This window comes from Aricia agestis, chromosome 17 (genome assembly GCF_905147365.1).
Source record: "Aricia agestis chromosome 17, ilAriAges1.1, whole genome shotgun sequence".
In the NCBI taxonomy this organism is placed as follows: Eukaryota; Metazoa; Arthropoda; class Insecta; order Lepidoptera; family Lycaenidae; genus Aricia; species Aricia agestis.
In genome coordinates, this window is record NC_056422.1 from 7,870,324 (window position 1) to 7,883,543 (window position 13,220).

Here is a 13,220-nt window from a genome sequence, read left to right on the forward strand (position 1 = left end):
CTTCATACCAAATTTCAGAAAAATCGGTTAAGCGGTTTAGGCGTGAAGAGGTAACAGACATACATACAGACAAATAGACAGACAGTCAGACACTTTCGCATTTATAATATTAGTATCTTAGTAGCTATAAAGGTTGATATATTCCACACTACCATGTTATGGTTAAGTACTAATATTCCACTGGTATAAATTATTTTATGGTTAATCGAAATCACTGATAGCAATCACCGAATGTGAATGGACGAAAGCTGAAGCAAATTGAAAAATCATTTGAAAACAAAATGGAAAACAAATAACCGACGGTTTAATAGTGGGAGATAATCGCGGTCCAGTCGCAGTCCCTATTCTCATGGCTCGAATGTCATTTCGATCGTTGTCACACTCAAGCGTGAGGTCCCTACCTCACGCTTGAGTGTGACAACGTTTACGTTGTCACACTCAACGGGGTAAGTTCCGAAATTTAATCCAGTTTAATGGCCAGTACTTATGACCTCTAAACTCTAAAATCGGCGCCATACTGATGATTCCCAGAGAAGAACATTTAGGGCGTGTTTCACTACTTCCTGATAAGGTGCCGGATAGGCTTATTTGACAGATTTTCCATACTCCATCTGTCAAGTTAAGTGGTGGATAGCCTTATCAGGAAGTGGTGAAACAGGCCCTAATTAATTTAAAATTTTGACATATTAAGCCTCATATACATTACCTATCTGTCAAACTCTTCATTCAATTGAAGGATAATCATAATATTTTTTTTCTGTGAGCGGTAGTTAGTTTTTCGGAACCCAGGCCTAATGTGCGTGCGAGCGAGACAGCCTGAAACGTCATTCGTGGCAAAAGAATAAGCCCCTGAGCCGAACATCAAACAAACTCCGAAGTCGGGCTTCGGACTCTCTCCGGTATCAGATCGCAATGGCTTCAATAAGCATTGATATTATTACGAGCCGCTGTGTATTTCGTTTTAATTTGTGTTTATTCGTTTCCGACCTCGATTTTTGTGTACAAAGTAAATTAAAATCGAGTTGGCTTCGAAAATTAAAAGTTCAATTTCGAATTGTGTATTTTCATGTTTTCATGTCACCAGTATTTGCGAGATGATTGGGAATTTTCTGTGGAAATTAGAAGCTGTAACTGTAACAGCATTTTCGTTTACTTTTTAGAGTCTCTCTATCTCTAGTCTGTAGAGACTAGAGATAGAGAGACTAGATTTATTAACATAGCGTAGTAGTAGTAGTACGCTATGTTAATAAATTCAGCATTCAATATAGTACGTAAAAATACAAAAATTTAAATAAAAAGTACAGCAGCTTTTTTTGCGTCAACATTACTATTCTTTTGACATCTCATTTGTTTAAAACGTAACGGACTGATGTTACGAGGGCACATACATAGTACATAGATTACTGAATTCTAATATACTTTACCCTTCCTTTTAACTTCGCCGTAGTCGAATAAAAATGTTGCCCTCCCTTCATCTTAAGAATTTTTGATTACGATCCTGACTCGATTTTAACATTTTTTACCCATACCAATAAAATGTGCACCCTAAAGGTAGCTTTGGCCTTTGGCCGCAGCAAAGATCCGAATGCCATCTTAAGTGTCAACTGTCACCTTAAGTAGACATGCATTTCTAAATTTGTATGGATTTGACAGATTAGCAAGACGCAATTGAAAACTTTCAATTCAGCACTGTAGAAAAGCATCTGCTCGTCACTTTGCAGTCTGAATTGACCCTTAAGAGTAAAAACTCTTAAAAATCAAATGATCACTATCCTGACTCGATTTTAATTTTTTTTACTCATCCCAAAAAAGTGCACTAGTTTTCACGGCAAAAACATGATGCCCATGCAGTCTGAATGGTTCTTAATTCGTGAGTAACAAATTGGCGCGCTGATCGATGTTGGAGCGACAATGGGCGGTGACCGGTGGAGTGCTCAGCTCGAGCACTCTGTACTTAAGCACTTTAAGCCTTCGAGTTGCTACCGATTAAGTGTTTCGCTAGCTTTGAATAAACTATGGAATTCCCTTTAAAATTCTCTTGTAATAGGTAGGCACATATTATAAGACTTTTAGGGAGGTGACTATCATCAAATTACTTACAAAATAACGACTTCACTTAGATATTACTTATCTTTAATTTGATGATGAGTTTGACAGATAATTATATGTAGAAAATGTACAAGTGCAAGTTGGAGATGGAACACTATACGCCAATGATGCGTAAAGTGAAAATTTTAAAGGAATAATATATGTGAAAGTGTGACTGTCTATCTGTTACCTCTTCACGCACAAACTGCCGAATAGATTTTGCTGAAATTTGGTATGGAGATAAAAAGTATCCTATGTCCTTTACGGGACTCAAAGGTTCCGGTAAAATATAAAGGATACTTTTAATCCTGGAAAAATTTACGGTTTTCGCGCAATAAACTAATTTTATACTATTTATACGTGGGAGAGCCATGCTTCGGCACGAATGGGCCAGCTCGACCGGAGAAATACCACGTTCTCACAGAAAAACGGCGTGAAACAGCGCTTGCGCTGTGTTTCGCCGAATGAGTAAGTTTACCGGAGGCCCAATCCCCTACCCTATTCCCTTTCCTACCCTCCCCTATTCCCTTCCCTACCCTCCCCTATTACCCTATTCCCTCTTAAAAGGCCGGCAACGCACATGCAGCTCTTCTGATGCTGCGAGTGTCCATGGGCGACGGAAGTTGCTTTCCATCAGGTGACCCGTTTGCTCGTTTGCCCCCTTATTTCATAAAAAAAATTGACGCAACGGAGTTGCGGGCGTCATCTAGTATGATTAATAATATTATTATATTTAAAAGTTTGTACGTATCCCTCGATTTTTACGATGCTCTCATTTTCGACACGCATTTTGCGAAGTCGTAAATTTTATCGCCGAGAAAAACCGACATTAAATTCTAAATTATCAACCAATTTTTCCTTAAATAAATACGAGGAAAGCTTTACATAATTTTCTTCAGATATTCCAGCAATAAACGGTGGCGTAGCTAGGTAACCGAGAACCCCGGGGGGGAAATAAAATAGGACACTAAACCAGCGACGATTGAGACATATTTTGATGGACCTTGCCAATTGACTTTTGTTAAAATCTTTTACATATTTTCGCTAGTCTCTATTGATAAGAAACTGCATGATGACTTTCAAATACATTTATTCTACAATATTATACAGTGGTACACTTTCGGGCAGAGATTCCTCTTACAATTGTTCTTCCGTCAAAATTCGCATCATACTGCGCTCTTGGGGTATTTATACACAATTTTTACCCGTCAACCCCCACTCCAAGTGAAGCGAACGTAGCCTTGGGATTGCACGTTGTCAGTGTGGCCAGATTTAAATATTAAAACTACCATCTAATTTAGTCTAAAATAGTTAAGTGACAATAATTTAGTATTCTAAAAACAATAAACTAAGTACTGAATTACGTAAATCATAACACGCCCCTTAGTACCTATATCGTTTATCGGCTGATACACTTTTCGCTGACACATCGTAGGGGACACGAGATTGGGGGCGATACCGGTTCCTCCTAGTTGGTGTCCCTGGGCCCCTGGATACGCCACTCCGCCCCTTACACGGAGCGAGGTACCCAGGGTGGCTGATCGCCGGTCTGTCTCTATCTTTCACTCTTTTTGGTAGTTTACACTTCTTTTGTCATTTTATTATTCGTTATTCTATCTTTTCCCCACCTTTCTTCTCTATCTTTCCTGTTAATTTAACTCTTCTATACAATAGTGTGTGTTTGTGTGTGCAAATCAGTGAGTGTTTGTGAGACGGATGGGCCTGTGGGCCCCCAACCCTAAACTGGTGACGTCCGGTGACGGGGTGCATGGCGGGTGGGTGACCACGCAATGAGGATGTGGGGCAGAATCACCCCTTAACTGATCTAATATGGAAGGCAATACGGAGAAAAATATTCCCCGGGTGGGTCTCCGAAAGGGGGAATCCCACACTCCGGCTTCGGCCGGGGGTCGCTCCACGTATACGGGGGGAGCACCTATTGCTGTGGAGGAGGAGGAGAGGAGAAAGGAGAGGATAAACGACGACTTTGGCTTGATTACGGAAAAGGATTTGCAAAACGACTTGATTGCTTTGACGACGTCGCGCGTTACTCCGGAGCCGGTGCCCCTTACCGCACCGGTAGCGGAGCGAACGGCGACATGGAATGAAGATTCTCTTCGCGCACTGCAAACACCGGTGGTGCAGCTCGAGAGAATAGATTTGACAGACGGCTCTCGGGCAGCAACGCCCGCGCCGCTACAAAGTAAGTTCTTCAATCTTGGAGGAAGAACTTCGGATGACTTCGAGAGTGGAAACGAGACCGCCGTCTCTCGAAGTCACGACGAGGACAAAGAGCGGACAAAAAGGCATTTCCGCAAAAGGCGCGGCAGTAATGTGGATGAGTCCGACTCTGAGAGCAGAAAGGGCACGACCTCCTCGAAGAGCGCAAAGCGCGGAAGTAAGCGTGGTAGGGGCAGGCCCCCAACCACCGGCCATTACGTAGGTTTGGCCAAAGCCCGACAGGATCAGATCACCCTTGAGCGGGAGATAGTGAAGGTGGAGGCCAAAGGCGCCGTTCCTAAAGAGACTGTAAGGACTCAACAAACGCGCTCGTTCCGTTTGTCTGAGTCCTCCATCTTATCGGATACGACAATGGCAGAGGAGGATGCGGTCACGAGGGCTAAACTGGGCTCCAAAATAACACAGAGCCTGGAAGTCATCACCAAAGTGGCCAAGACCTCTAAAAACTTGAGTGGGATTAAGACTCTGAAGATGGCGGTGTCCGACATCCAAGAGTCCTGCGCGGCACTCCTAAGACACTCAACGTCGGAGGAAACAAGAGCTCTGGAGGCGGCTAATACGCGCCTCTCCAGGGAACTTTCAGAGATGAAGACCGAGCTTGCGACTGTAAAACGCGAGCTCCAGAATATGAGACCTCAGGCTGCCCCTGCAGCCCCCCCAGACATCGAAGAGATGTTAAAGAGGGCGGTTCAAGAGGCAGTCTCTTTATCAAGCGCAAGGCTTAATGCACGACTGGAGGGGTTGGAAGCCCGGCTACTGCCGGAGCCTCGCCTGCGCCCCCCACTCGCCGCTGATAAGAGAAAGGAGCGTGAGGCCCCTGCTACAACACCTGCAGGCCCCTCACAAAAAGAAAAGAGGACGCCGCCGCCGGAGCCATCGGTCTCGACTCTGATGCCTCCGACGAACCCCGGCCCGGCGCCGAAGAAGGCGAAGAAGAAAAAGAAGTCTGCCGCTGCCATCGAAGCGGCAGCCTCGAGGCACGACACGGCAACAACAGCAGCGGTGTCGCAGCCCGCCACCACCTCAGAGTGGGCGCAGGTGGTAAAGAAAGGAAAGGCGGACAAGAAAGCTGAGCGAAAAGCGCCGCCTAAAAAGAAGAAAAAGAAGAGCGGAAATAAGCTACGCGTTCCTAAAACAGCAGCCGTAGTCCTAACGCTGCTACCGGACGCGGCGGAACGAGGTGTCTCCTATGGGGACATCCTCGAAAAGGCCAAACAAGAGCTGGACCTGACGGCACTGGACATTCCACCAGTGAGATTTAAGCGGGCCGTGACCGGGGCCCGTATGTACGAAGTTTCTGGTCCAGCCTGTAAGGAAAAGGCCGATGCCCTTGCAGGAAAATTGAAGGAGATCATCGGGGAGGACGTCGTTCGTGTTTCTCGGCCACAAAAGTGCGCCGAGCTACGCATAGTTGGCCTCGATGATTCTGCCTCTGCGCAGGAGATTGCCGCCGCCATCGCGAGATCTGGAGGATGCGCAACGGATGACGTCAGGGTCGGCGAGATCCGAATTGATAGAAGCGGCCGCGGCACTACCTGGGTCAAGTGCCCGATCGAGGCGGCGAAGCAGGTGACGACACCGAACACCAAGATGTACATCGGGTGGACCTCAGTGCGTGTGACGCTCTTGTCCTCACGACCTATGAGGTGCTACTTCTGCCACGAGATTGGACACACACGGGCCACTTGCCCCAAAGGTGACGACCGCAGCGTGTTATGCTTCCGCTGCGGCCGAATTGGCCACATGAATGCGCAGTGCAGTAATGCACCCCACTGTGCGTTGTGCGACGGCCACGGCAAACCAGCGGACCACGTTGTGGGGACAAAGGGCAAACCCTGTAGTGAACCCGAGACCAAGAAGAGGAACGGCCCCAAGAAGAGCCAAGCGACCAGGAGGAACGCCAAAACATCTAAGGCGGCCTCCGGCGCCAGAGAGGTACCTATGGAAGCCCAATAACGGACAACCTCAGGTTCCTGCAGGGAAACCTGAATCACTGTGCCCGGGCACAGGACTTGTGGATTCAGGAGATACTTGAGTCGAAGATCGATGTCGCCGTCGCCGCTGAACCGTACCGCGTCCTAAACAGAGACGACTGGCTGGGGGATGCGGACTCACGGGTCGCGCTCGTTTTTGGTCCCAAGGTTGCGCCACTGACCTCCCGTGGCATAACAAGAGGCAATGGGTTCGTGTCTGCCAAACTAAGGGCACTCACTGTGGTGGGGGTATATTTCTCCCCCAACAGGGCCCTTGCCGATTTTGAGTCGTTCCTGTTGAGGCTGACCACGTTCGTCGAAGGGACATCCGGTCCGGTGATCATCGCCGGGGACTTCAATGCGAAGTCGACGCTATGGGGTTCCCCGGCGACGGATGCCAGAGGCCGCGTCGTCGCTGACTGGCTGGCGTCCAAAGGCTTTGTGTTGGCAAATCGCGGTACCACTAGCACCTGCGTTCGGTGGCAGGGCGAGTCGATAGTGGACCTGACGTTGTCCAGCCCAACTGTCGCTCGCCGGATCACCAATTGGAGAGTACTGAGCGACAAAGAGACCCTATCGGACCACCGATATATACGCTTTGACGTTTCTGCTTGCACGTCAGAGCTGGGTCGCCGAACTCCTTCTCATGGTGGTCCAAGGTGGTCCTTGAGGAGGCTCGACCGAGAAATGCTCAAGGAAGCAGCGATAGTCGCAGCATGGAACCCCCTCCCTCCCGAAGGAGGAGTTGAGGAATTGGCCGATTGGCTAAATGACGCGGCGCATAATATTTGCGATGCATCAATGCCCCGATTAGGTCCTGCCAAGCCTCGTGGCCAGACATATTGGTGGTCCCTGGATCTCAAGCGTCTCAGACAAGTGTGCGTGGCTGCTCGGCGCCGATACACGAGATACCGTAGAAGACGCAACCGGACTGAGGAAGAGGAGGCGGTCATTTATGACGCATACCGTACGGCGCGCCACAACCTACGCGATGCCATACGTGCAGCAAAGAAAGAGGCCTGGGATGAGTGGCTTGAGTCGTTGGAGCAGGATCCTTGGGGCAAGCCTTACAAGTTGGTGAGGCAGAAGCTCCGACCTGCTGCCCCACCGCTCACACAGACCCTACAACCGGAGTTCCGCAGCACCATAATCTCGGCCCTGTTTCCATCTAGGGCCGAGTGGTCCCCGCCCCCAATGGCATCACCCACTACGGAACCCGAAGAGGAAGTAGAAGTGCCCCCGGTGACAGCAGCAGAGCTGGCAGCTGCGATCCATAAAATGGGCAAGAACAAAGCCCCCGGTCTTGACGGAGTCCCCGGAAAAGTCTGGGAGCTTTCGATGGAACAGCTGGAGTCCCACGTACTCTCGGTATTGACCAGTTGCGTGGTCCAGGGACAAGTGCCGAGGCGCTGGAAAACCGGCAAGCTAGTTCTGTTGAGGAAGAATGGAAAGCCCGAAGACCAGCCGTCGGCCTACCGCCCTATCGTCCTGATAGACGAAATCGGCAAGATCTTGGAAAGAATAATCGTGGCGCGTCTCAACCAACATCTCGAGAACGTCGGCCCGAACCTTAGTGAGGCTCAACACGGTTTCCGATCTTGCCGATCGACAATAGACGCGGTGGCCCGGCTGAAGGCCATCACGGAGGAGGAAGTCGCCCGGGGCGGGGTGGTTCTAGCTGTGTCCCTAGACATTAGCAACGCTTTCAACTCCCTACCCTGGGCAACCATCGAAGAGGCCCTGAAGTACCACCGCGTTCCGAGGTATATGCGGAAGCTCATCCGCAATTACTTATCGGAACGATCGGTGCAGTACCCCACAGAGGACGGCTGGGAGGAGTACGAGGTCGATTGCGGAGTTCCACAGGGTTCTGCACTCGGTCCGACCCTGTGGAACATAGGCTTTGACTACGTTCTGCGTTGTAGGATGCTTTCTGGAGCTGAGGAAATAGCCTACGCAGACGACACACTTGCCGTTTGTCGCGGCAAGACGATACGAGAGGCCAAGATTCTGGCGACGGCGACGGTCGCTCAGATTGTCCGGCGAATACAGTCGCTGGGTCTGACGGTGGCTCTCAACAAGTCCGAAGCCTTGTTATTTCACGGGCCAAGGAAATCGCCTCCGCCGGGCCTAGCTGTAACAGTAAGCGGCATTAATATTGAGGTGAAGTCATCAATGACATATCTTGGCCTGGTCCTCGACAGCCGATGGACTTTTAAGGACCATTTCCGTCGCTTATCCGAGAGGGTCAGTAGGTCAGCGGGGGCCCTGGCATCCCTCCTGCCCAACCTCGGAGGGCCGAGCTTAACGTGCCGACGACTATATATGGGAGTCATTCGCTCCATGATAATGTATGGGGCGCCGATATGGGCCAAAGATCTGTCGCCTTCAAATCGGCTTGTCCTCGGGAGAGTACAAAGGACCATGGCGACGCGAGTAGTTCGTGGGTATCGCACCATCTCAAAAGATGCTGCGTGCCTGCTCGCCGGTAGTGTCCCATGGGACCTTGAAGCTAGAGCCCTCGCCGACGTCTACTGGCGTGGCGCAGCGACTCGCGCGGGGGGCAGCAACCCCCTACCGGATGCCGTACGTCGGTGGAGGGACCAAGCCAGAGAACGGACCATCGAGCTGTGGGAGGAAAGGCTGCAAGAGCCTCAAGTCAGCGTAAATCTGGTGCAGGCCATTCGACCAGTGCTGAAACAGTGGTTGACGAGGAAGACCGGCGCGCTCTCCTTCCGACTCACACAGGTGCTGACCGGGCATGGCTGCTTCGGTCGGTACCTGTGCGAGATCGTAAGTCGAGAAGAAACCACGCGATGTCACCACTGTGACTGTGACAGGGACACGACCGAACATACCGTCACGGCGTGTCCCTCCTGGATAGTTCAACGTGCGGCACTCAGTGCTACTATCGGACCGGACCTTTCGCTGCCGGCACTATTTCGTGCAATGCTGAGTAGTGAACAAGAGTGGAAAGCGGTGGAGGATTTCGCTCACGACGTCATCTCCGCAAAAGAGGAGGCCGAGCGCATAAGGGAGAGGGAGGCGCTCGACCCTCGTCGCAGAAGTAGGCCAAGGCGAAGACGGGTCAATCTGAATGACCAAAGCGTCCCACCTTAGCCAGGGAGCTCGGGGCGGCGGTATGGGGATGCCGTCGCCCATTGCACCGAGTCCCCGAGAGGGTCGCGATGCGCTGCGTACTCTTCGCGCATCGCGACACCAAAGTGGAAGGGCCTCTGTTCGGCCACGGAGCCTGTATGGGCTCGAGGAGGGCCTGCTGATGATAAGCAGGCACACGCACGCAGAACTGCGGAAAGAAAGCTCGCGCGTTCTCGCAATCCTGCGTGCGAAAAGTGGAAGAGTATAGACGGGTTTTAGTGGGTAGGGCTGCGGTCAATTCACCATCTTTACGGCCGCAGCGAGTCCTACATACCCGGAGGAGTTGTCTCCAAACCCTCCGGCATGCGTAACAGCCATTCCCCGTCTCAAAAAAAAAAAAAAAAAAAAAAAAAAAAAAAAAAAAAAAAAAAAAAAAAAAAAAAGGGGACACGAGATTAATCGGTAGGAAACAATCAACAGTACTATGGATCTAGTAGTTACTATGGATCTTTGTTTTTCTAATAGCGAATATTGGAAAAATTAAGACCACCGATAATCACCATGAAGTGAGAACATACTTTGAAACTCATTTATATCAATACATAAAATGCCCGACAATAATTAATGTATTGCAATTCGCATTGTATTGCATCGACGCGTCACAAAGCAATCTAAGCTGACCCTATTTTTACATAGGGAAATGCTTTACGCATCCCCGGTGAAAGGAATATCGGCCGGGGCACAGAAATAAATCAAGATAGAACGGCGACGCGCGTGCGTTGCTAAGGAATCGCTCGTGTCAATTTTTGCTGCGTGCGCGCTGACTGAATGAACGTTCAACGAATCTTGCACGACAGAGCAAGATTGAAACACGCGTACTCCACCCGCTTAGCCGTTCTATCTTGATTTATTTCTGTAAGCCATGGTATGTGGGACTCCCTTAGGCCTTAGGCTGGTTTTATCGTTAAGCGTTTCGCGCGCCGTTGGAGCACGCGCGTTCGAAGCTGTAACAAACGTATGGATGAACGGCGCTGCTCCAGCGCGCGACTTTAAAACGCTACTACTACCCCCATACATCTTCAAACGCGCGGCGCTCCAAACGGCGCTGCCGAAACGCGATAAAACCAGCCTAAGTATTACCCACTCAAATCCCATGGTGCTCCACTCCTCGCTTAAGGCAGAGTTGCGGATACGATGTAGGTAACCTACCGAAACTACCAGAATCTGCGGGGTTAAAATGGTCACATTTAGCAATTCCTCTCAATCAATTCAGCAAATGAATTGTCAAAACTGTCAAACTGACAAATGTCAAATCAGTACAAAAATAAAGAAATGAATTGCAAGCAGAGTTGCATTTTGCGATTTTAGAAAAATGAATCATATTATTGTGATTCATATCATGATTCTTCAAAGCGACCATTTTAGCCCCGCTGAACTGACCCGACGATGTAAATAATAGAGTTTTTGCGACCCGACGACGATGTAAGAAATAGCGAACCCGACGATGTAAGAAATAGCGAACGACTATATAGAAGTAATTGTACAATGTACTAATCGTCTTTCACGTGGACAATATTCGGAGAATGTCGAGGATAGATGGCCTTCAGTAGCTCGCTGCGAGTGACAATGTAAGATATTAATAAAATGAACCGGCCATATTGTCCTCGCTTCTCTTAATCGTCAACGATTTATAATTGAGAAAATGTAGCTTTGTCTCAGCGGCGCAGCTAGGAGCAAGAGGCGGTGCCCTGGGGGTGCCACGGCCTTCGTCTCTGACTTACAAAGTATACAAACTGTTGTTTTGCCGGTTCTTAATTTTTTTCTAAAATAAATTTTATTGAAGAGAACATAGTGTTATGATTTACGTAATTCAGTACTTAGTTTATTGTTTTTAGAATACTAAATTATTGTAACTTAACTATTTTAGACTAAATTAGATGGTAGTTTTAATATTTAAATCTGGCCACACTGACAACATGCAATCCCAAGGCTACGTTCGCTTCACTTGGAGTGGGGGTTGACGGGTAAAAATTGTGTATAAATACCCCAAGAGCGCAGTATGATGCGAATTTTGACGGAAGAACAATTGTAAGAGGAATCTCTGCCCGAAAGTGTACCACTGTATAATATTGTAGAATAAATGTATTTGAAAGTCATCATGCAGTTTCTTATCATCTCAGAAGAGGGAGAAAAATCCAGGTACGCTCACTTTATATTCACTTATTATTAAATTTCATAACTGGGATTAAATATCTTTATTTCTCATAAGTGTAACGATGCTCCCAGATAAGAAATCTGAAAAGTAATAGTAGTAAAAGAGTTATCTAATGATAGCATACAATGATTTGAAATATTCACATACAATTAATATGAAAAGAATGTAGGGTACTTTTAAAATATTTTTCAAAAGTATGTTAACAGCTGAAAGTATCATGAAGGTGCAATCGCCATACAAATATATATTATTAGCTGTGTTCTGAAAGTCGATGTAGATGTTGCGTACATTGAGGTAAATCGTTTTAAAGTGCAGCATCTTCGTATAACAAACTTCTTTAACAATAGTAATTAGTACGCGGTGAGTATAATTGGTATGTCCTATCTATTTTTCTTTTGTGTAGTTGATGTTTCTTTGTAAAGTGTGTTTATTTAAATTGAGCCGACAGTTATTATGAAATGATTTTTACTGTAACGAAATAATTTTGTTTTCGATAATTTTAGATTATCAAATGTGAAATTTTTATATGAAAAATTAATTTGTGCATTCGAGAGTTATATCTTATAATGAAGATGAGATGTTTTAATTTACTTGAGTATTAGAGTATCTGAGATTTTTACAAGTAATATAAAATTATTTAATTCAGTCATTATTACTTTGCAACAAGAGGTATTTGAAAAATACGTTTGCAACAAGAGGTAGTAGAAAGAACTCTATACACGTAACAATCACGCACCACACACATAATACCTTCCACTTGGTCGAGGCTACTCTTCGACAGTGAATTTAACATTACACATTTCACTTGGTCGAGGCAACTCTTCGACAGTGAATTTAACATAACATTTTGACATCATTACACATTTCACTTGGTCGAGGCAACTCTTCGACAGTGAGTTAAGATTACATTTTAACATGCATCATTACACATTTCACTTGGTCGAGGCAACTCTTCGACAGTGAATTTAACATAACATTTTGACATCATTACACATTTCACTTGGTCGAGGCAACTCTTCGACAGTGAGTTAAGATTACATTTTAACATGCATCATTACACATTTCACTTGGTCGAGGCAACTCTTCGACAGTGAATTTAACATTACATTTTAACATCACTATAAATTTCACTTGGTCGAGGCAACTCTTCGACAGTGAGTTAAGATTACATTTTAACATGCATCATTCATTATACATGTCACTTGGTCGAGGCTACTCTTCGACAGTGCACACCACATGTAGTTCACATTTGGACTGCTTATAGCTGCAATTATACACAATTCGCATTACACTACTCCAATATAACTTTTATTTTTATGAATAGCAAAGAGCCTACATAATATGGAAGTTGATAAAATATCCTTTTTATTACAAGATTTCAAAACGCCAAAAAGAATATTCATAACTAGTATTTTTTTTAGTGATGTGCAAGATTTTAGCTAATAGATTTTATCTATGATGTATTATGTAAATGTTTGGTATAGAATTACTTAACTAATTGTTTGTTCAATAAAACCCAAAGGTATGTGCACTGAAAATTTTAAACCCAATTTCAACAGTATCATTTTCTTATTAAGAACTGTGGAGTGAACCACTGATTAAAG

The 13,220-nt window shown here is 46.6% G+C and overlaps 1 protein-coding gene across 1 annotated transcript; it reads left to right on the forward strand.

Annotated features, from left to right (window-relative positions):
* The first annotated feature begins 3,918 nt into the window (after positions 1-3,918).
* On the forward strand, positions 3,919-9,523 carry LOC121735671. Its single transcript, XM_042126573.1, has 2 exons — positions 3,919-6,264; positions 6,309-9,523. Exons 1-2 carry the CDS (start codon positions 3,919-3,921, stop codon positions 9,420-9,422), a joined length of 5,460 nt encoding a protein of 1,819 aa, XP_041982507.1. The 3' UTR covers positions 9,423-9,523.
* Positions 9,524-13,220: the final 3,697 nt, after the last annotated feature.

Bases quoted from the DNA above. Each gene is read 5' to 3' on its own strand.
- LOC121735671 (XM_042126573.1), top strand. From the start codon at position 3,919: ATGGAAGGCAATACGGAGAAAAATATTCCCCGGGTGGGTCTCCGAAAG. The intron at 6,265-6,308 runs GTACCTATGGAA...AGGTTCCTGCAG, and splicing joins CGGCCTCCGGCGCCAGAGAG to GGAAACCTGAATCACTGTGC.